We start from the raw sequence: 22,538 nt of genomic DNA, 5'->3' as shown, positions 1-22,538 counted from the left end.
TGCATGTGCAAGAAATGCCAGTGCATATCCTCCTCTCTGGTAAGCCAAGGCTTGCTCAGGAGTAGGAGCAAGAATAACTGAGACCACTTCACAGACAGTGGCTGAGGAGCTTTGGCGAAACTGTGTGGAGGCATTTGGGGGTTGAGCAAAGGCAGATCTAGAGGAGCACAACCAGTTCAGGTGCAGAGTTTTTGGGGTGCCACAGCTGCGAAGTCCAATGGAAGGTGCCAGATTTTGACATTGCACAGAGAGCATATACTGGCGTAGAAGGGTGCACAAAAATGCTAACCCTAACGTACAAAACGCATTGCATTAGGGAAAATTGCATACAAAAATGTGTGTATATTAGAAATTGGCCCTAAAGTGTTGATGAATTTTAACGAGGGCTTTATTATTTAAAAAAAAGAAAGAAACTGGTGTGGTGAACTGAAATTAGCGCAGGAAAAAGGAGGAACCAAGAGAAACCAAAATGGACTGATTTACCCACCCTAATGGAGCAGCGAGGGAACTGGAGTGCAGGATTGGAAGACACAGCTAGGACAAAACTGTGTTTGTAATGGCAAGCTCAAGAGACAGGCATTTTCCTCTCTTTTAGATACTACCCACTTAAAACAGGGTCAGCCATCATTCTCTCCCAGGAAATGTCATTGCAGATTGTTCATAACAGAATGTTCAGCACCTTTGCCAAACTTTAAGTTTTGGGGAGAAGCCATGGCTGTTAAACTGGTAGAAAGCCTATAGGCAACTGTAATAGAGGTGTGCTCACAGAAGCAGCAACGGTTTCTTCCTCCACTTGCCGCCTCTTATCACATCCGTTTCTTCGCAGGAATTCTAGTGATTAAGACAACTGCTTTGCATAAGTGTCCATCATGTCATGATAAAAACGTAAAAAAAAAAAACCAACCATTTAAGACTATGTGCTACCTTGCTCAAACTTTCGCCTCGCTAATGATCAGAAAACTTCAGAATACTACCCTTTCTGGTTGTATCATTTTCTTACAGCCTTCAGGTAAAGCTGCAGCCATTATGTGTGCCAGAGAAGGCTTTTGCATAGGTCTCCCAAGCTGGGTGGGAAGCTATATGGGAGCAATGCGCTGTGCATATGCTCATTTCTCTAATCCAGCAGATGTGGTGGTGGTGATGGTTGAATTTGTTTTTATTAATAGATTTTCTGGGTTTGAGGTGGGGGCACTAATTTATTAGGTTTCAGGGAGCCAGATTAATTCCCCTTCTTCCCGCTCAGCAACCCAAAGCAGGATTTTAGAAGACTTCTGCAAACAGAGCCCTGGTTGTGTTACATTTCCTAGAGTGAGTCAGGGCACTGAGTCTTTCCTTCATTTAATTTTCACATCTCCAAGAAATATACAAAACAAGTGATCAGGTTGAAGAAGAAGAAGAAGAGTTTGGATTTGATATCCCGCCTTTCACTCCCTTTAAGGAGTCTCAAAGCGGCTAACATTCTCCTTTCCCTTCCTCCCCCACAACAAACACTCTGTGAGGTGAGTGGGGCTGAGAGACTTCAAAGAAGTGTGACTGGCCCAAGGTCACCCAGCAGCTGCATGTGGAGGAGCAGAGACGCGAACCCAGTTCACCAGATTAAGAGACTACCGCTCTTAACCACTACACCACACTGGCTTTCTGCCTTCCTACTGCTGCCTTCTTTTTCTCTAGCGGGTGGGGCAGAGATACTCTTCTCTATTCAGATTGAGCTTGGCCTTTAAATTCCATAACACATCCTGACCTGAGCCGCACACTTGAGTGGGATATATTGGGAAAATGTTGTGATTTCCGGATGGGAACATTGGACAAGGATGGGTCTGGAAAAGCAGCAAAAAACACATGTGGCTTAAAGCTGCAATTCTCAGGAGAGGGGCTTCTGAGATGTGCAAAGTCGTAAAGACGAGACAGTTTCACTCCGGGAGCACGAAGGGAAGGGCACCACCGCATAAATTCCCCACTTATGGGCCTGTTGACAACCTGGGTTGCATTCTTTCCACAGCCAGTCTGGGTTAAATCCTTTGTCTACTTCCTCTCTAAGCTAAGTATTTCATCAAGCAAGGCGAGGAAAATGTTGGTGGCCGTGTCATTTAGTCTAAAGAGAAGTTTCTGCGCAGCCTGCCATGACCATCTCTCCACAGGGGATGGAGCCCTATGGAATGCCTAACACAGCATGGTAATCAAAGTACACCCCACCCCATTGATAGTGGCAGAAGGAAGAGTCAGCCCATGTAGCCAAGGCTCTCCAGTGCGGATTACCATCCATTAGTGCCAGAGAAGCTGCCCACAGGCCTTTCCTTGAAGCGCAAGTATGGCAGGAGTATCTTGGGTGAAGGGGCAAGACGGGGGCCTCCTCTGTGCAATTATAGTGGCACGTCATCGTCGTCATCCTCAGACACGTCTGTGGGGCGCAGGTTGAGGTCCTTCAGGATGCCTGAGATGTTCTCAGCAGCTGGGCCAGAAAGCTCCAGTTCCTCCAGTTCCATATCAGCCACTGAGGCAGAGCGCACCACCGCCTTCCCTCCACTGGGGGCAGGAGAGGGTGGCGGGAAGGGAGAGCCAGGGGCTACCAGGCTCTCTGTCCCTGAGTCTGCTGCCATACTGCTGGGAGCTGCTGCTGCTGCCGCCGCCGCTGCATCACTGTCGTGCTTGCTCCACATCTGTGCAGTCCACTTGGCCTGCTCCTTGCCACCCGCCGTCTGGGTAGTGTCACGGAAGCTGGCCAGGGGAGGACGAAGGCGAACACCAGAGCTTGTGGTGCCCTCAATTGCTTTCTGGAGCTGAGAGTTACAGAGAGGGAATGAACAGATGCACCACCACCACCAAATAAACAAGTCTACAGTTGTTCAGGAGACCTGGAAATCTCCGCCAACATTCACTGAGTGTCTGGTGCCTCCTTGGCAGGTGGAGGCGGGTATGGCTATAAATGAGTCCATCTCGAATCAAAAGATCAGAAAATATCCATGCAAAGGATACTAGGTCTCAATTTGTAGAATCTCAATAGAAATACTCGGCCATATCTACACCACAGATAACAGTGGTTTGAGCAGACTTTGCGTCATCCCAGGAAACCCTGACAATGACAATTCTACTCAGGGACTAAAGGTAAAGGTTAAAGGACCCCTGACAGTTAAGTCCAGTCGTGGACGACGCTGGGGTTGTAGTGCTCATCTCGCTTTACAGGCCAAGGGAGCCGGCATTTGTCCGCAGACAGTTTTTATGGGTCATGTGACCAGCATGACTAAGTCACTTCTGGCGCAATGGAACACCGAAACCAGAGCAGCGCACGGAAATGCTGTTTACCTTTCCACCGGAGTGGTACCTATTTATCTACTTTTTGGCGTGCTTTCGAATTGCTAGGTTGGCAGGAGCAGGGACCGAGCAATGGGAGCTCACCCCGTCACGGGGATTCGAACCTTCTGATCGGCAAGCCCGAGAGGCTCAGGGGTTTAGACCACAGCGCCACCCACGCCCCTACATGCTGGGCCCAGAAGCCTTTAATAAACAATCATTAGCACAGTTACTAAGCTAACATCCCAGTAGTGGGGCAACTGTGAGATCAAACCAGCAGGAACTCGCTGGAACTGAGTTCCGGCACCTCTTTTTCTAGAAAAATAGCACTGGATAAAACCAGTGTTAATGTACAAACATGGCAAGACTGCCCTGATCATACCTCTCTTTAAAACTATTTGTCTGCCTTGAATTGTAGTGGCTGGATCTTTTACTCCTCTAGGCAAGAGCCAACTGGCATTGGACAATGTAAGGACTATCTGAGACTGATCAAAGGAATACAAAGGTAGCAAAGTTAAATTTACCTCTTCCAGGGCAATCACACCTCTCAGCTTCCCCATACTGGTTACATAGGCATGGCTGAGTCCCAGCAATGAAAACAAGGTGTGTGTCTGTGAGAGGGGAGAGATAAGACAGTTTCTATCAGTGAGAAAAGAGAACAGGCCAGTCATTGTAGATTCATGGAGAATCTGAATCGCACGTGGTGGATTTTGTTGCACCCAAGTCCAGAAGAGAAAATTCGGCAAAGCCAAGAGATGAAATCTTCGTGCTTGGACCTGAACCATTAATGGTGCAGATCCCACCTACTGTAATGTTTTGTTGGTGTTGAGAAGAAATTGTGGCAAGTCCGCTGGTATTAAGCATAACATACTGAAATTCATGTAGCGTAAGAACCATAACTACAGAAACTGAATTACAGATTATGTTTTTGTCTGAATGAATCTGATGAGCAGTTCTGTACTTCATGTGACCCTCCAAGCTCAACCCAGGTCACTGCCAGGTGTTGGCTTGTCAGGGGCTTGAGAACCTTTTGTGTCTGCCCCACCTCCCCCATAAGTCCAGGCAAGTGGGCAAATGGCACCACACAAGTTGGGTGACCCACTAAAGTTTCAACAAACCCAGGGCTTTTTTTCAGGGGAAACTCATTGGAACTCTCAGGTGGGTTTCATTGCCATTCTATGAGAAAGAGAGAGGCGTTCATGATGAGTTCCAGCACCTATTTTTCTAGAAAAATAGCACTGAATGAACCTCTTGTTTATGGAGCTCACCTGAAACTAAAAAAAACCCCTAGTTCTCAAATACCTGGCAGCTCACAGTAGACGGTTGATGATGGCTGTGCTCCACTTGGGAATCACAAGTTGTCCAGCTTATGGTCAGGAATGGCTGTGCATTCCAGGGGAGGTGGAAAGGGAGGAGAACTGATGAGGCATGGAGACATGGCTTTGTGTCTGTAAAATCATGGCATAGGCCCTACAACAGGAAGGTCTGAGAGTTCTGTCTTTGGCTGTTTGTCTCTTGCATATGTGAAAAAGTAGCAGCAAGTAACCCCAATCTCAGCAATTCTTGGCTTTGTGACTATGAAATACAGTTTTGACCAAGAGTCGGGGGGGAAAGTAGACAAGATTGGAAAGCAAGAGGAGGGCTGGGGACTGTGGGGGCTGGCCAAAGATGGCGGTGGGAGACAGAAAGGGACAGGGCAGTGACACTCACCTTGTGCAGGGATGTCCTCTCCACCAGCTGAAAGGGCGAGGGGTCTATGCGGCAGCTGTTGAAGCACACGTTTTTCTCTAGCTCCTCCTGCTCCCAAGCTTCTATCTGACACAGGAAAGATGCATTCACACACAGAGGTTGCACTCCTATCTTTTCCCAGGCTCATAGCTGTCAAGTGTCCCTTATTTGAAGGGACAGTCCCTTATTCCAGCGCCATGTCCCGCTGCTGTCCCTTATTCATGGATGTCCCTTAAATGTCCCTTAAATGATGTCCCTTAAATTTCAAAGGAAGCAGCTCCTCTCCCTCCCTCCCTCCCTGCCGGCCAGGGAGGAGGGAGGCTCCAACTGTGTTGCTTGGCTGTGTTGCTCACCCAATAAGAAGTCTAAGAACGACCGGGGGTGGAGCTTGCATGCCTTGTGTGTGGCTAGTTAATGCAAGCTGAGGGGTTTTTTGAATGCTGGATGCCATTTTGTTGCACGTGCTGCTGCAAACTTTGCAGTGCAAAGCCAGGCCGGGGAGCCATCTTAAGTTGAGGCTGCATAGGCCTTGTGGTGCATGTGATTCAGATTCTATTCAGTTGAACCTCTGGTTACAAAGTTGGTTGGACAGTGTTCTCGAAGCTACCAGCATGAGTTTGACCAGACTGCAGGAGGACAGGAAGACTGGAGTGCCTGGAACAGGTGAGGCTGCAGGTCCCTTATTTTGGCTGCTGGTCCCTTATTTTCAAGGCTGCTGGTCCCTTATTTTCAAATCTGTAAGTTGACAGCTATGCCCAGGCTGCTGCTGCTCCCGCCACCCATATCCCGTAGACCATATATGCTCTACCTTCCTTGGGCCATTTCAGGCAGGCTCCTCAAACAACTTTCCCTGCAGTTCGTGCCTTGGAAGCCTGCCTGAAGCCATTTCTAATGGGGATTACGTTCTCCTTATTTCCTGTCTTCCTTGCAAGTCTCTCCTACCCCTTTCGTCCTTGTTGCCTGTTGTGCTTGGAACTCCTTGTCAGAACAACTTCCCCTCTTCCCAGCCGACCTTTTCCATAAAGTCTATGGGTTTAACTCATAATTCCTCATCCCCTACTGAAACTAATTCTTCTTTGGAGATCACTCATAGCCGAGTAAAATTGTCTTCCATAAACACGGTCTTAACAGTGAGTCCGTAAGTGACTGTGGAGGCCAATTCTGGTTCCACACGTCCTTCCACAGTGGGGACACAGGTTTCCGGGTGGGAGTTGATCATGGTGAGGGTTTGCCAAGTGTGCCTTCCTCTTAGCACATTTCTCCCTTTTGTCCTGAGCTCGAGTGTCTTCAAAGCCCATGACACCTTTGGTAAAGGCTGTTCTCCAGTTGGAGTGCTCTCAGGCCAGTGTTTCCCAGTTGTCGGTGCTTATAATACATTTTTAAAGATTTGCCTTAAGAGAGTCTTCACTTAAACTAATAAGTTTCATATCTGAAGCACTCTTCCTGCCTTGAATTCTGAGCACTGCAATTTGTTATGGATTGCTGGGAATTGCAGCGCTATGAGGGATAAACTACAGTTCCCACCAGAATTCTTTTGAGGGGGGAAATGTTCTTTGAAGGTATAGTGTGTACACAGCTCAAGTTTGTCCTGGGTCAGACTAGAAATTAAAGTAGGAATTTAGACCTTGTGTCCTCACCAATATGCTACTTCGGCAAATAATGAGAGAAGTTATAGACCCTAAGCTGGTCTATGACCATAATAAAGATTTGATTTGATTTGTTATAGACCCTTCTCTTAGGACATTATTGGCACACGAACGAAGAGTTAATGTTCTAGGCTGCAATCCGGTTCATGGCTATGTGGGACTGATGGGGTATAAGAAGCAACACAGATTAAAATAGTTTCATTTCCTTTTTTGCAACTTAATTTTGAAAGGATCTGTCTCCCTAAACCTTGCTGACAATCTCTCTTAGAATCCACTCACCCAAAAATATCTGAGACAGTTCTCTTAGTTGACATCTAGGGCTGCGTACACAATTTACCTTTTTATTTTATTTTTAATATTTTTTATTAAATTTTACATAATTTTATCATCAATGTATCATTCACATAATAGAAAAGAAAAAATACTATTCCCAAATCTCCCCCACCCCTTGTGACTTCCCTCAACTCCCTCTTCTGTTTGTTTGTTTCTTATACATATTAATTTCTCCTGCTTGTTTGGTATTCTAACTTTAAAAGTCTTTAAAATAGTTATTATTGTCCTCTTGATATTTTAACATTATAGTTATTAGAGAAGCTTTTAATGTTTAATAGTTACAGATAGGTAGCCGTGTTGGTCTGCCATAGTCAAAACAAAAAATTTTTTTTCTTTCCAGCAGCACCTTAAAGACCAACTAAGTTAGTTCTTGGTATGAGCTTTTTTTTTGTGTGTGTGTGCATGCACACGAAAGCTCATACCAAGAACTAACTTAGTTGGTCTTTAAGGTGCTACTGGAAAGAAAAATTTTTTAATGTTTAATAGGTTATTGTATTTTAATATTCTGTTGGAAGCCGCCCACAGTGGCTGGAGAAACCCAGCCAGATGGGCGGGGTATAAATAATAAGTTGTTGTTGTTGTTGTTGTTGTTGTTATATTTTCTGTATCTATTTTGGTAATTGTACGTGTTTAATCAAAATCTACTAGTGAGTCCATTTCACCGCATTGTTTCCGTAGGTGTAGCATAAATGGTTCCCAATCTTTCTTAAAGTCTCTATTGTCCTTATCTCGAAGTCTTTCAGTTAACTTTGCCATTTCAGTGTATTCCATCATTTACGCAGTTTGCCTTTAAAACACATTTCCCGCCTCAAAGAATTCTGCTTTAGAGGCAGAACAGAAAATTCAATATGTGTAGCTGACCTGAATGCATATATGTGTCCTCCTACGTTTTCCTCCATCTTCCTCCCTCTAGGTTAAATTTTAGATTGTAAGCTACCTGGGACAAGAAGGTGCTTACTGTTCATTGCTATGTAAAGCACAAAAGCCCCAACTTCTTGCCAACTGAGACAGGGGGCAAATCTTGCAATTTCTTTCCAAAGCAATCCCATGATTGGTCCATGGCAACTCCGGACATGGGGATGGCAGCCTGGTCAGTTCTCCCCACCCCTCTGCCCCTCTCTTATGCTTCAAAACATACCTCTTCTGGCTTCATTGGGTCTTCAAACTCTGGGGACTCCTGGTGGGAACAGAAAATAAATCCCAAGATTAGATCAAGTATTGAGTACACATCAGATTCTCAGGATAGGAGAAATGCAGTATCTTCCTTAATAAGCCTCAGGATTTCCTTATTTTTATTCATTTTCTTTACATAGTACAATTATGTAGAATGTTGATGTGAGTTTTAATCCGGTTTTAGGTCATCAAGGATTTATTTTAATTTTTTTAAAAAATGTTTTCAATGTTTTTACTGATCGTTTTATTGTTACGTTCTTGTCAGAGACTGCCTCTAGGTCCCGGCTCACAAAGGACCAACGCTAGCCGGTAGAACGGAATAAAGTCTTTATTGAAGTATAATATCCATTTCCACATCTTAGCGTGCGTCTCTACGTCTATTCCCTAGATCGGCGAAGTCCCATCTGAATCTCCGCCTCCTGTACACCAGTTCAAGACCCTAGCCTTGCTCCACCTTTTGCGTCTCTCCTTTCGCCTCTGGGTCCTACCACCCCCCGGGGTTCCTTCCTTCCTGGATGCCTCGGATGCGGACCCTTCGGATTCCTCCCCCTCCCTTCGGCGGGCTTTAGGACCTGGCTCCCTTTCCGGGCTGCTCATTGCGCCTCCCTCTGGTACATTTGAACTTGGCGCGCGCGCGCTGTCTCCGACCCTCCTCTCTACCGTTTCCTCGCTCTCTGACGCAGGCGTGGCTGCTGCCGGAGAGCTGCCTGTCGCTGGTGCCTGGAACTCCTCCCCCCTGCTGCTCTCTGGTGGAGTAGCTGGTCCGGATTTCCAGCTGCTGCTCTCTGAATCCCCTCTGGTCCCTTCTTCCTGGGGTGCCCCTCTTGGTAACCCCCCAGCTCTGCCCACGGGAGCCCCTTTCTGTGAATCCTCCGATTCGCTGGACAGACTTAGAGATCTCGGACGGCTATCATCGCTAACCTCTCCTTCCGATTCCTCGCCATCCGTTCCCTCTGCTCCTGAACCCCTGACATCCATCCCCCCCTCGAAGCCCCCCCTTCCCCCCTCCCCTCCTTCCGGTGTGGGTTCTGGGTGCTCCGTCGTGGCAGGGGTGAGTGCCGGATACAGTTCTTCCCTCGTGTCGTACATCACATCGGGCAGGTCTGGCTCGTCCTCCGTGCGCTCGTCGACGTCGATCTCCTCTGCTTCCATCTCCCTGCCTTCGTGTTCAAATCCCACGTCCTCCCCCAACACGTCCATGTCCATCTCTCCCCCGTCCCCCTCTGAGGGTGATGCCTGCCAGGGACCCCCCAGCCACTTTCTGCGCCACTGCTCCTCTGGTTGATTATCCCACCAATAGGAGCGGTCTGAGGCAGAACCCGAGGGTGAACCTTCCGGAGAGCGTATGTGTGGTGCCGTCTCCTCGTCCGAGTCGAACCCCTGGAACGTGCTGCCTGAAAGTGTGGGTGTGAAGAGCCAGTCATCGAAATACTCGGCTGGCATGGGCCTGTGTGGGAAAATGGCATGGAACTCTTCCTTGAGAAGAGGCTCGTCCAAGGCATAGCCCGGCACCCAACTGTTGGCGCTGGCCGGGGTATCCTCTCTGGCAAGAAGGTATTCTACTCCCTCTTCCCCCCATCTCGAGTCTAAAATCTCTGTGACTTCGTTGATGCGCTCCCCTCTTGGCGACCCCCTTTCCCTGGGTCCTTCTCTGGGCGGATCTGGTGCTGTGCCTGGCTCGTGAAATCTATGCGGTGCTTTGTAGGGCGTGAGCACCGATCTATGGAAGACCGGATGCATTCTGGAACCCTCCGGAAGCGCTAACCGGAAGGCCACTGGATTGACCTGTGCCTGGACTTGGTAAGGCCCTAGCTGCTTATGCCCTAGCTTCTTCTTGGCCAACGATCTGGTCGGCACTGCTTGCGCTGCTAACCAAACCCAGTCTCCCACCTGTATGTCTTCCCCTACTCTCCTGTGTCTGTCAGCCTGCAGTTTGTATGCGTGCTTTGCCAGTTCCAACTGCCTCCTAAGCTGTTCGTGGACTTCCTGCAACTCTGACGCTAATTCTTCCGCTGCCTGCGGCTCCCCCTCCCCCACTCTCTCTAAACCTGGGAAGGTTCTGGGATGCCTCCCGTTGTTGGCGAAGAACGGCGTCACCCCCGTCGACACGTGCTTCGTATTGTTGTAAGCGAACTCTGCGAGGGGCAGGTAGTCCACCCACGTGTTAGGCTGCTGATTGGCGTAGCATCTCAGGTACTGCTGCATGATGGCGTTGACCCTCTCCGCTTGTCCGTTGGTCTGCGGGTGTCTCGCCGACGCTAGATTGATCTTGACGTTCAGGATGCCCATCAACTTTTGCCAGAAGTTCGAGATGAACTGCCGCCCCCGGTCGGATAGAATAGATCGTGGCAGACCGTGGACCTTAAACACGTGGTCTATGAACAGTTTGGCGGTCTGTTCTGCCGTGGCCACCTTCGCACACGGAATGAAGTGTGCCATCTTGGTAAACATGTCCACCACCACAAGCACTGCCGTCTTTCCCCTCGAACCGGGCAGATCCGTGACAAAGTCCAGGGCCACCCGTTCCCACGGCTCAGACGGCGTCTGCAACGGTTCCAGCAATCCCGCCGGCGGTTTGTGCACTGACTTGGCCCTTTGGCAGGTGTCGCATCTCGAGACGTAATCCGCTACTTCCCCCCGCATCTTGGGCCACCAAAAGTCTCTGGTCACTAGTTCTACAGTCTTTTCTCTGCCAAAGTGCCCGGCAGTGGGGGCGTCGTGTAGCTGCTGCAGCACCCTCGCGCGGAGGTCATTCCCCGGCACGTAGAGTGCTCCCTTGCGGATGAGCAAACCGTCTCTGATCTGGAACTCGTCGTCCCTCACCGTGCCCTTGTGCACCTCCTCCATCTTGGCTAGCGCGAAGGGGTCCTCCCGCAACGCTCGACGTACGGCGTCCAGATCCACGGTCGCCGAGGCGCAAGCCCACGCTTCCGGTGCGAAAATGTGCTTGGCTGCCGACGGTGCCTCCTCCTCGAGGTATTGCGGCTTTCTGGACAAGGCATCCGCCATGATGTTGTTGTCACCCGGGATGTACTCTATCTTGAAGTCGAAGTCCGCGAAGAACTCTGCCCATCTAATGTGCCTCTGATTCAGGAACCTCGCCGTGCGCCAGTACTCTAGATTCTTGTGGTCCGTGCGGACCTGCACTGTGTGCCTGGCTCCGATAAGGAAGTGCCGCCACGCTTTGAACGCTGCATGGATGGCTAGCAACTCCCTGTCCCAGATGGTGTAATTCTGCTCCGACTTGCTGAGCTTCCTTGAGTAGAAGGCGCACGGCCTCCAGTCCCCCTGCTGGTCTTGTTGCAACAGTACAGCTCCCACGGCTCTGTCTGAGGCGTCCGTCTCCACCCTCATCGGTCTGCTGGGATTTACATGCAGCAGCTGCTCCTCGGAAGCGAAGAGACGCTTGAGTTTCTGAAAGGACTGCTCCGCCTCCTCCGTCCAGATAAACTTCTTCTTCTTGGAGCTGAGCGTGTCGGTGATGGCCGCCGTTTGCATAGCGAACCCCTTGATGAACTTGCGATAAAAGTTGGCAAAGCCGACAAACCGCTGGACTTCCTTCCTATTGCGCGGGCTTTTCCAGTCCAATACTGAGCGAACCTTGGCGCTGTCCATGGCGAGCCCCTTGTCCGACAGTTTATAGCCCAGGAAATCCACCTCCGTCACGTCGAACTGGCACTTCTCCAGCTTGGCGTACAGCCTGTGCTCCTTTAGTCTCCGCAGAACTTCCCTGACATCCCTCTCGTGCGCTTCTCGCGACTCAGAAAATATCAGGATGTCGTCCAGGAAGCATACGCATTTCTTGTAAAGGAGTCCCGCCAACACGTGATGCATAAAGGCTTGAAAACAGTGAGAGCCATTTTGTAATCCGAAGGGCATAACTCTGTATTCGTAGGTGCCCAGTGGTGTGAACATGGCCGTCTTCCACTCGTCGCCCTCCCGCACACGAATCAGGTTGTACGCGCCTCGCAGATCCAACTTGGTGAAAACGCGTCCTTTCCTTACCGTCGCGAGCAGGTCGTCTATTTTGGGCATGGGGAAGGACGAGGGCTTGGTTTTCGAGTTCAAAATTCGAAAGTCAACTACAAGCCTCTTCTGGGGCGTGTCTCGCTTCTTCACAAAGAATACTGGGCTGCCCCCTACAGCTTTCGACTCCCGAATGAACCCGCGCTTCAAATTGTGGTCTATGAACTCCCTAAGTTCCTGCAGTTCGTCCTCAGACATGGAATACAGTTTCCCTGTTGGCAGCGTTGCCCCCGGCAGGAGATCAATCTTGCAGTCATAGGGTCTGTGGGGGGGCAGTTTGTCCGCCTCCTTCTCGCAGAAGACCTCCAAAAACTCCTTGTACTTGTTGGGCACCGCTTGCACCATGCCTAGGTGTAGCTGCGGTGCATCCTCTCGCCCCTCTCCTTCCTGGCAGGTCTGGATGCAGTGCGCTGCGCAGTAGGAAGAGCAGAAGGTCAATTGCCGCTGGTACCACGCTAATGCCGGGCTGTGCCTATCCAGCCAACTCATGCCCAACACTATGGGCGTGTCCGACAATTGGGTGACGTTGAAGCTGATGACTTCTCGGTGATTCCCAATTTGCATCACCATAGGTGGTGTCTGCTGCACCACCTGCCCCCCTAGCAGTTCCCTGCCATCCACTGTGACCACGTTCAGGGGCAGTGTGGCTGGCAGTAGCGCTATGTTATGTTGTTGAAGGAATTCCAGTGCGATAAAGTCCGCATTACTGCCAGAGTCAATCGTAATCGGCACTTCTAAAGTGAGACCACTGGGCAGCTGGAGCGATGCGGTGAGCTGCACCACTGGTTTGGGCGGGAGGGGATCCGTGGGCTTCAAAATCTCTGGGGACTTCTTCACTGACTCGCCTGGCTGGCCCCCAGTGCTTCCGTTTCCCTGCCGTGGTTCACTTTGCTGAGTTGCTCCCATTACTGTTATTGAAGCTGCAGTGTGCTTGTGGAGCCTCTGGGGACACTCTTTCGCCATGTGCTTCGAACTGTCACAGATGTAACACTTCCTGTTCCCTCTAGGCTGCTTTGTTTTGACTGCTCCCGGTGTTAAGGCTCTGGTGGCTGATTGAGCTCTAGCACCGCCGATCTCCATTGGCTCCTCCCCCCCTGCTTGCGGAGGCGTTGATTGCGCACGCGCGACATCCCTGGGCAAGAGGGAGGGCACTCTGGCTGGTGTGCGTCCCCAACGCCCTTCTCCTCTGTCCCAAGGGCGGTCCTCCAGCCTCACCCCCACTGCAAGCGATCTGTCCACCACCTCCTGGGTGCTTTTGGGTCTCTCCCCCCGCGCTATCTCATCCTTGATTTGGGGGTTCAATCCTTCCCAATAAAGATCTCTAACGGGGGGGGAATCCTTGTCCCACCCCAAGGCATTGACCAATGCAAAAAAGCGGGAGTGATACTGCCTCACGCTGGCTTTCCCTTGTCTCAGCTCAAATATGTCCTTACGGGCAATGTCAATGTCTATTTTCGATAGAAAGCAAGAATCCATCGCTTTAATGAATGCAGCTGAACTCTGGAGCGCTGGGTCCATATCTCTCCACAGATTGCGCAGACATGCTTTCGCGTCTCCATGCAAATGAGACAAGATAAACCCCACTTTTTCTTGCTCATCTCTAAACTCTTTCTCCAGCAGTTTCAGCGCAAACTGCACGTCTGCTCGGAAATTGGGGTACTGCTGCAAATTCCCATCAAAGTGAGATACAATGCTGCCTCCAGTCCTTCCCAACCCGATTCCCTCGGATCTGGAACCCGTTTGTGCCTGCTTAGCAAGCACTTCCAACCTGGCTTGGAGATCTCGGCATGCAGCAGCCGCTTCATCCTCTCTTTTCCTGGAGGCGATTATCTCTGCGCTGAGCTGCGTTACCGCTTCTCGCAGGGAAGCAATTTGCTCTTCAGTAGACATGTCGCTTGACTTTTGTGAGCTCCAAAGGCACCAGTCCTCTTTCCTCCCTGCTTCGCTCCCCACACGCCGCTTGAGTCAAAGAGAACTGATGAAAACTTCTGGGAGATGGGACTTACTGTCAGAGACTGCCTCTAGGTCCCGGCTCACAAAGGACCAACGCTAGCCGGTAGAACGGAATAAAGTCTTTATTGAAGTATAATATCCATTTCCACATCTTAGCGTGCGTCTCTACGTCTATTCCCTAGATCGGCGAAGTCCCATCTGAATCTCCGCCTCCTGTACACCAGTTCAAGACCCTAGCCTTGCTCCACCTTTTGCGTCTCTCCTTTCGCCTCTGGGTCCTACCACCCCCCGGGGTTCCTTCCTTCCTGGATGCCTCGGATGCGGACCCTTCGGATTCCTCCCCCTCCCTTCGGCGGGCTTTAGGACCTGGCTCCCTTTCCGGGCTGCTCATTGCGCCTCCCTCTGGTACATTTGAACTTGGCGCGCGCGCGCTGTCTCCGACCCTCCTCTCTACCGTTTCCTCGCTCTCTGACGCAGGCGTGGCTGCTGCCGGAGAGCTGCCTGTCGCTGGTGCCTGGAACTCCTCCCCCCTGCTGCTCTCTGGTGGAGTAGCTGGTCCGGATTTCCAGCTGCTGCTCTCTGAATCCCCTCTGGTCCCTTCTTCCTGGGGTGCCCCTCTTGGTAACCCCCCAGCTCTGCCCACGGGAGCCCCTTTCTGTGAATCCTCCGATTCGCTGGACAGACTTAGAGATCTCGGACGGCTATCATCGCTAACCTCTCCTTCCGATTCCTCGCCATCCGTTCCCTCTGCTCCTGAACCCCTGACAGTTCTTTTTTATTTTATGAAATAACAAACGAATAAATAGTGCTCATCCCACCCACCTGGATATAACGGCACAAAGGCCCCAAAACAGATATAAAGCCCAAAATGCAAACTATATACCTGTGAGGTGAAATTGTCTGCAATCCAATAGTACAAAAGCAAAACAGAAGAAATACAATAGGGGCCAAAAGGCAGTTTTAGGTCAATCAAACGTTTTAAAAGGCTCCCCACCCCCGTCCGCTGCCATTTTGGTCACACTCCTGGACCAACCAGTCCGTCATTTTGAGGTGTCATCCCAACAAATGCTCCTGTCTTAGAAGCCAGCAGCCCTTGCTTTCCAGTCAGGCACAAAGGCCTCCTCACCTGCTCAGCCATCTCTTGCTGACGTGGAGGGTGGTAAAGACACAGGAGGTAACGTATCAGTCTCCTCAAGCGCCAGAATCTCCGTCCTGTGGGAAGTAAGACCAGAGGAAGGAATGTGTGGTGCCCCTACCTACTCCATAATCTAGACCAGGGGTCAGCAACCTTTTTCAAACCATGTGGTGGGTCGGACTATATTTTGGAAAAAATATGAATGAATTCCTATGCCCCAGAAATAACCCAGAGATGCATTTTAAATAAAAGGACACATTCTACTCATGTAAAAACACACTGATTCCCAGACCGTAAAAACACACTGATTCCCAGACCGTCCGTGGGCCGGATTCAGAAGGCGATGTTCCCTACATTAGGGCAATAAAGGCTTGTTCACACAAGGGTGAACACCCCCTGATGACTCAACACCTGGTGGCTCACAACAACTGAATTTGTGAAAAGTGTTGTGCTTGGGGTTGATGTGCGGTCGCATAAATGCGCTTTGCGATGCTTCATCTATGGCGGCTCATCCACACATGCAAGCAACCACCTGGTGCTGCAGGCATCAAGTGATTAACCAGTATACGTGATCAAGTGGGATGGGAAAAGAAATTGCTGGAAGGGATGAGTTTTAAAGGGCAAATGATGAGGTACAGCCAGGGATATATTCAGGGTGATGACGGGACCAGATACCGGGATGGAATTTCCATAACACCTCAGCTAAGAAAGGGGGGTAAGGCCAAGTAGGGCTTTCTTCCCTTTTCCCAGGGACTCAGCTACACTTGTCAATTATATCATTATAACTATGTTATAAACATATACACCAGATGGCTCTGTAGAGCAGTGATCCGTCACCAATGGAATTTTGCATTGAGACCTTTTATACCATGTTTTTTTTCTATAGCGTTTTTTTATCAGTACAGATCCAGCCCAGCAAACATGTGGCCTGGCAGCTAGTTCTCTAAACCACAGGGATTATCAAAGAAAGAGGATAGGAAGCAACATGACTGAATTTGTGAAACAACAGAAATCATGTAGCAGCATGAAGGGAAGCCTTGGCAGGACAGGTGACCAAAGTATGGGGCTTCCTGTATCTTCACTCCTGTTTTCCTCCAAGTGAGCAAAGATGAGTAGATGACGGGACTCATGATCCACTCTGTAGCATCACACTTGCGGTCTCTATTCCCCTCCCATTTCCCACAGAACAGACAGGCAAGGGCAGTCAAGCTTCCAAGTGCTCACTGGGATGGCCACCAGCTTTGATGGTTGTAAAAGAAGATTAGACAAAGTCATGGAGCAATACCAGTTGCTGAAAACCACGGAAGGGGAGAGTGCTCTTGCGCTTGGGTCTGGCTTGCTTGGTTTCGCATAGCTATCTGGTTGGTCCCTGTGAGAACAGGATGCTGGAGTAGATGGGCCACTGGCGGCATCCAGCAGACTCCTCTTACACTCTTCTGTCCCACCCCAAGACAACAGGGTATGTATTTCTGTACCTGTAGGAGTTTCCTGGGGGGTTGGTGACTCTGGCAATGGCTTGTGAGGAGCCACTGGGCCATTGGGTGGTTCTGAGAAACTGCTGATGAAAGCAGGCTGTTGTGGAAGCTGCAGGAGAAAGGACCAGGATTTAACTTGAAATATTTTTCATCTATTTTGCAACTTTCCCAAATACTCTTCGCCTACATTATTGCAGCAATCTCTGCGTTAATCTCTCCAAACATGCATTACAAGCAAAGTATAACTTATGTTGAATGAGAAGGTTCCTCATATGTGAATTCTCAACAGGTGAGATTTTAACCAGAGATTTCGAGGTCCAAATCTCATCTTCTTATAACAATGCTACTCTTGTTTTCCCCCCCTTTCCTTCTTCCCACTCCTGTTCCTTCTTTCACTCTCCTCCTGGGCTCTGTTCCTCACCTTTTCCTTCACTACCTCAGGCTTCTCTTCTTCATCCTCATCCTCATCCACAAAAGCAAATGATTCGTGCTTCCACCTGTGCCCATCATATGGTGTCTCGGCCAGTTTCTGCTGCTGTGTTTCCCTGGCCAAGCGGAGACGGCGCTCAGCGCTGAGGTGCCTGTGCAGAAGGGCCTGGAGCTCTGGCCGCTCCACAGAGCCCAGCAGGATCATGGACTCTACAGGAGGAGAGGGAAAGAACGAAAGCAGGTAAGGCCAAGTAGGGCTTTCTTCCCTTTTCCCAGGGACTCAGCTACACTTGTCTTTTTTATTTTTTATTGATGCAGCAAGAAAAAAGAAAAAACACAAATACCAAATTACACACATGAATAACCATAGACACATAATTTTCTTAACAAACAATAAAACATATATTGGTCTTAACACTAAAGACCCAACCTCCCATCTATTCCATATTTTGATTTCATATTACTTATTGCCAATACACACTTTTATCATAATTGAACTTTTTCTTAATGTATCTAATTTCTTATATCTACCTTGCAACTATTACTGAAGTTCCTCAAATGCTGCAACAGAATTTACACTACTATATTTGTTTTTCAAATATTCTTTGAAAACCTCCCATTTTGAAACAAATTCCTGTTTTGATTTATTCTTTATTTTTTCTGATAGACCATCTAATTCGGCATATTCTGTCAGCTTTTGGATCCAATCTTTTTAGATTTCATTACTCTTCCATTTTGCCACAATCAGAACTCTTGCTGCCGCCGTCGCATATAAAAAGATACCTGTCAGGGAACTGCCATCGGAACTAGAGGAGGAGGCAAGGCTCCACAGCGATGCTGGAGAGGGGCCAAGCAGGGAGAGAGGCAGGTCTACGGCTGGGGAAGAAAATCAGCGCAACACCAGGGATAGAGGGGGGTCGATGGGGGAAGCAGAGAGGAGGCTCCAGGACTCTTCGCAGGAGACCAGCGAGGAGAGCACAGGTCCTCCGCTGCCCACACCCACCCTGCACAGAAGACTTCCGCGCAGGGAAAGTAGGCGGCGACTTGGCGTCAAAGAACTTCTTTGCTGGAAGAGGTTCAAGAAACGCCCACTGACGGATTCTGCTAGTGACTGAACAGCCATGGAGTGGATGGCTGTCCAGACAGAAACGGTTTAACCAGGCAACCTAGCCAAGAGCGGCAGTAACTTACGCACGAGCAACCCCTAAAGCCATTACAATACCCTTCCTCTTTTGCGGAATATCCAAATCTGTTATTCCCAGGAGGTAGGCCTCTGGTTTTTTATTGAAAGAGATTTTTAGCATTTTTTGCAGTTCTGCATGGATACTCTCCCAGAATTCCTGTATTTTCCTACATATCCACCACATATGGTAGAAAGTTCCGACTCAGCTACACTTGTCAATTATATCATTATAACTATGGTATAAACATGTACACCAGATGGCTCTGTAGAGCAGTGATCCATCACCAATGGAATTTTGCATTGAGAGCTTTTATAGCGTTTTTTTCCTATAGCCTTTTTTTTATCAGTACAGATCCAGCCCAGCACACATGTGGCCTGGCAGCAAGTTGTCTAAACCACAGGGAACCAAAGAGGAAGGCCCCAAGTGGGCTGCTGAGTCAACTGGACCATCAAACAGGGGCGGAAGAAGGTGGGTGCGGACCGCCCTGGGTGTCACCACAAAGGCGGGTAACAAAATGCCGGGCGGCACTCACTGCGGAGCTGCAGTGTGCCCAAGCCACTCATTTCTCCTGGGAGAGATGTGATGGTTTGGGGGCGTGCAGGCTCCATGCTGCCCAAATGGTCTGCCCGCTGGCTCCCCCCTCCCAGCTTTAGGGCAGCTGAGTGGGAGGAGCCAAACAGACTCTGCAAGCCCCGTGGTGCGCCCCATTCCTATGGGCGGCTCACACTGCCCCAGGCACCCGAGTGGTTTCCTCCACCGCTGCCGTCAAACTCATAAGAGGAAGACAAGGTCTCTCTAGAATGACCCATGGGTCCTGACATGCATTTTGTCTAGAAAGACCAAGAACCAGGCTCTAGTCATGCAGCAAACAAGGTGCCACTGAAGCAGAGATTGCCAGCATGGTCAAACTGCCAGTCTCATCAGCCCCACCAAGTACAACTAGGGATAGTGAAAACTTTAGTCAAACATGGGGAGAGCTCAATGTTGGCTGCTACTGCTCCGAAGGCTGGATCATACCCTAGTCCCCACCCACCCAACCTACACAACAGGCCAGTTCTATGTAGGCTCAAAGGCAGAGAAGTGTCCACTTAGTATCTCTAGGAATGCCACTTCATAGGAATGCCACTTCAAGGAGGGTGACCATCTCCGCAAGTTCTAGAGCACTAGTCTTTTTGAAAAAAGAAAACTGTGTTCAGAGGAGCTCTAGTGTCTCTTGGAAGCTTATATTTGTCTCCTCGATGAGAAAACCAGGAATAATAAACATGTTTTCATAAAAGACAACTTCCCTATCTTTACTAGGTTTCATCCTTTGCAATATGTGGTGTCAAAGAAGCGTTAGTTGCATTCTAGACCTCTCGGGCCCATTCTCCGTTCATGTGGGGTAAAAGTTAAGACTCAACAGGGCTCTAGCCAGTTTCCTGCAAAAGAACCAACTGTATTGCATAGAACATGCCCCAGAATCCTCTCTGCAAACTTCTGGAGTCCCTTGGATGCAGAAAGTGTTCTCTGAAGGTAGAACGTTTGGGAAACACTGTCCTAGAGACCTGACAGAATCAAAGCCATTTTGGATAGGGAAAGGTGGCGCCCAAGGTTATTTAAATCTTTGGTCCGGAGCCAGTATGTGGTGGTATAATTTTCCACTTCTGCAAGGTCCTGGTTTTCTTAGTCATAGCTCGTTGCAGCCAAACAACCTGCTTCTGGCTCTCAACCTAGCTCTCAAACACATGCCTAACCACACTGCTGTCCCTCTAGAAATATACTCGTCTTTCTCCTGTGCCTCCTCCCTCTTCACAAACAGTATGAGGTTTTCACACACAGCAGCAGCAGTTGAGCCCACTCTGTATCTGACATCAGCCTGTTGAAGCCTCCTCTCCCACAGAAAGCACCGGTCCATCGAGCCAAGTGGTTGGTGGCCAATTCCTGCTGTTCATGCCTTCTGTTGCAGTTTCCCTCTTCTCCTGCCAAGTTCTCTGAGCAGATTCCTCAACCCTCTCCACCAGTCATAACTCACAGAATTGTACAAGGCATCAGAAGTGACAAAGGCGTTCACATGACTTATTATTAGGCAGGCGTTCAGGGTTGGTTGTGGGTTTTTTTTTAGTAGACCTGAGACAAGTTCTGGTGGGATTTGATGGCTGCACTGAAATTTTACTGTTTCAAGACCAGGAAATACATGTAGATTATTTTCAAGACAGTTTCACCCTGGAGCTGTAGAGCCTACAAACTAGACTTGGGAAAGTCTTGGCCCTCTAGGACTAGCTTGGGAAACCATTCAAGAGCAATTACAGAAAAGACTTTGGAGAATTAGTAGAACATCAACAGGAAGATGTGGAAGAGGGCAAAAGAGAAGAAAGTGCAGAAGGAGAGGAGATAGGTAGAGAAAGGAGGAAGTAAGGAGAAAGGGAGAAGGAGGGAGGGAGGGATAAGAGAAGAAGCAGTTATAAAAGTAAAGAGGGTAAAAAGTTAAAGTTAGAATATAGGAGGAGGGTAGGGGAAGAGTAAAGAGAAGGAGAAAGGATGGATTTGAAAGTACTATTGTGGAATGTAAATGGTTTGAATATTAAAAGCAAAGAGAAACAAAATAGCACATACTTTAACAAAAACTAGATATTATTTGTCTACAGGAAACACATGTAAAGAGACAAGACAGACATTTATTGGTAAACAAAGGGTTGAGCCAAGAATTCATTTCATCAGACCACACGGCTTCTTCAGGCCATGTCCCCCAAAATAAATAAAATACTAACAGGGGATAAAAAAAAAATAATCCAATGAAAACCAGAGTTGTGTTTAAACAAAAAGTGAGAATGAAACCATGCAGATAGTTTGGCTTTAGTGCTTACTGAGTTGTCCTCTGCCCACCAACAATAAGTTATCATGCCAAGGAACTGACCAGGAATTCAGTTCTTAGGGTTTACTGAGCACCAAAGTGCTTGGAAACTTGGGGGGCGGGGGGACGGGACGGATGTGCGCTACCTCTGAATTCATCAGTGGGTCTGGTCCCTCGCCCATCTCACCTGGTGAATCCACAAGAGGAAAGGTCTTGACAGTGGTGTGCTCAAGAGCATCCTGCAGGTCCCGGTATTTGCAGTTGGAGGAGATGAATTTCACGTCGCACACCATAATATCCTCCACAAAGATATTGTATTTGCTTAAGTGGGCGGAAGTTAAAATCGAAGGGAAGAAAATGAGTAAGTTAAAGAAAAAAGAGGTGGTGGCTTAATTAACTAATTTGTCAGCTAGTTAGTTAATAGCCCTCCACCCACCCACCAATAACTGTATTCTGCTTGAAGAATCCTCAGGGCAGCTGCTACATATAAGATTGTAGTAAAATCCAGACAATGAAAATATAGATAGATGACTATGAGAGATAAAATGGTAGTAAAATCCATAGGAGGAGAAATTCCACTTAAAATAACTTCAAATGTCTGCCAGAATTATATATTGGAGACTTCTTGAAACAGACTATCAAGCAGGCTAGCCAAATGCCTCTAGGGAGGGAGTTCCCCAAAGAGGGGTCCCCCTTCTGGGAAAACACTGCCTCACACCAGTTTAATGCTGCCGCCACTTGGAGCAGGACCCTTTCTGGTGACTGAAGTACCCAGGAAAGCCCGTATGGGAGAAGGGCATTCCTTGAGGTAGCCTGGGTGCAGGCTATTTGCTTCAGGAAGAAGAGGAGTTAAGGTCATAGAGAAATGGAAGCAATGCAGAGAGGTTCGCCTCAGATGGAGGCAGGAAATAGACTGTGGGCTTATCCACACTTCCTCTTGTCCTGCTGCTCTCCCCAAGGGAACACCACTCTTTAGCACTCAATCAGAGCAAACGGCAAATTGAGTTTTCCCCAGAACACCATTTGGTGTGCTCTATTGCTAAATAGACAACACGGGTTATTGCTAAATAGACGACACGGGTTATTGCTAAATAGGGACGCAGGTGGCGCTGTGGATTAAACCACAGAGCCTAGGACTTGCCGATCAGAAGGTCGGTGGTTCGAATCCCCGCAATGGGGTGAGCTCCTGTTGCTCGGTCCCAGCTCCTGCCAACCTAGCAGTTTGAAAGCACGTCAAAGTGCAAGTAGATAAATAGGTACCACTCTGGTGGGAAGGTAAACGGCGTTTCCGAGTGCTGCTCTGGTTCGCCAGAAGCGGCTTAGTCATGCTGGCCACAT

The 22,538-nt window shown here is 48.9% G+C and overlaps 1 protein-coding gene across 1 annotated transcript in view; it reads right to left on the bottom strand.

The window, feature by feature from the left end:
- Positions 1 to 370: 370 nt before the first annotated feature.
- Positions 371 to 22,538, bottom strand: part of CLCN1 (chloride voltage-gated channel 1) — a 100,114-nt gene continuing 77,946 nt past the window's right edge. The window contains exons 16-23 of the mRNA XM_083593034.1: positions 21,388 to 21,521; positions 17,179 to 17,396; positions 16,758 to 16,866; positions 15,274 to 15,359; positions 8,134 to 8,172; positions 4,999 to 5,103; positions 3,813 to 3,899; positions 371 to 2,777 (exon numbers count right to left, since the gene is read on the bottom strand). Coding sequence (XP_083449160.1) covers positions 2,361 to 2,777; positions 3,813 to 3,899; positions 4,999 to 5,103; positions 8,134 to 8,172; positions 15,274 to 15,359; positions 16,758 to 16,866; positions 17,179 to 17,396; positions 21,388 to 21,521 — 1,195 coding nt within the window. The 3' untranslated portion in view covers positions 371 to 2,360. The remainder of the gene's footprint in view (positions 2,778 to 3,812; positions 3,900 to 4,998; positions 5,104 to 8,133; positions 8,173 to 15,273; positions 15,360 to 16,757; positions 16,867 to 17,178; positions 17,397 to 21,387; positions 21,522 to 22,538) is intronic.

Source organism: Podarcis filfolensis (genome assembly GCF_964270895.1).
Source record: "Podarcis filfolensis genome assembly, chromosome: 17".
Taxonomy (NCBI): domain Eukaryota; kingdom Metazoa; phylum Chordata; class Lepidosauria; order Squamata; family Lacertidae; genus Podarcis; species Podarcis filfolensis.
This window is presented reverse-complemented; position numbering and strand designations above follow the sequence as displayed.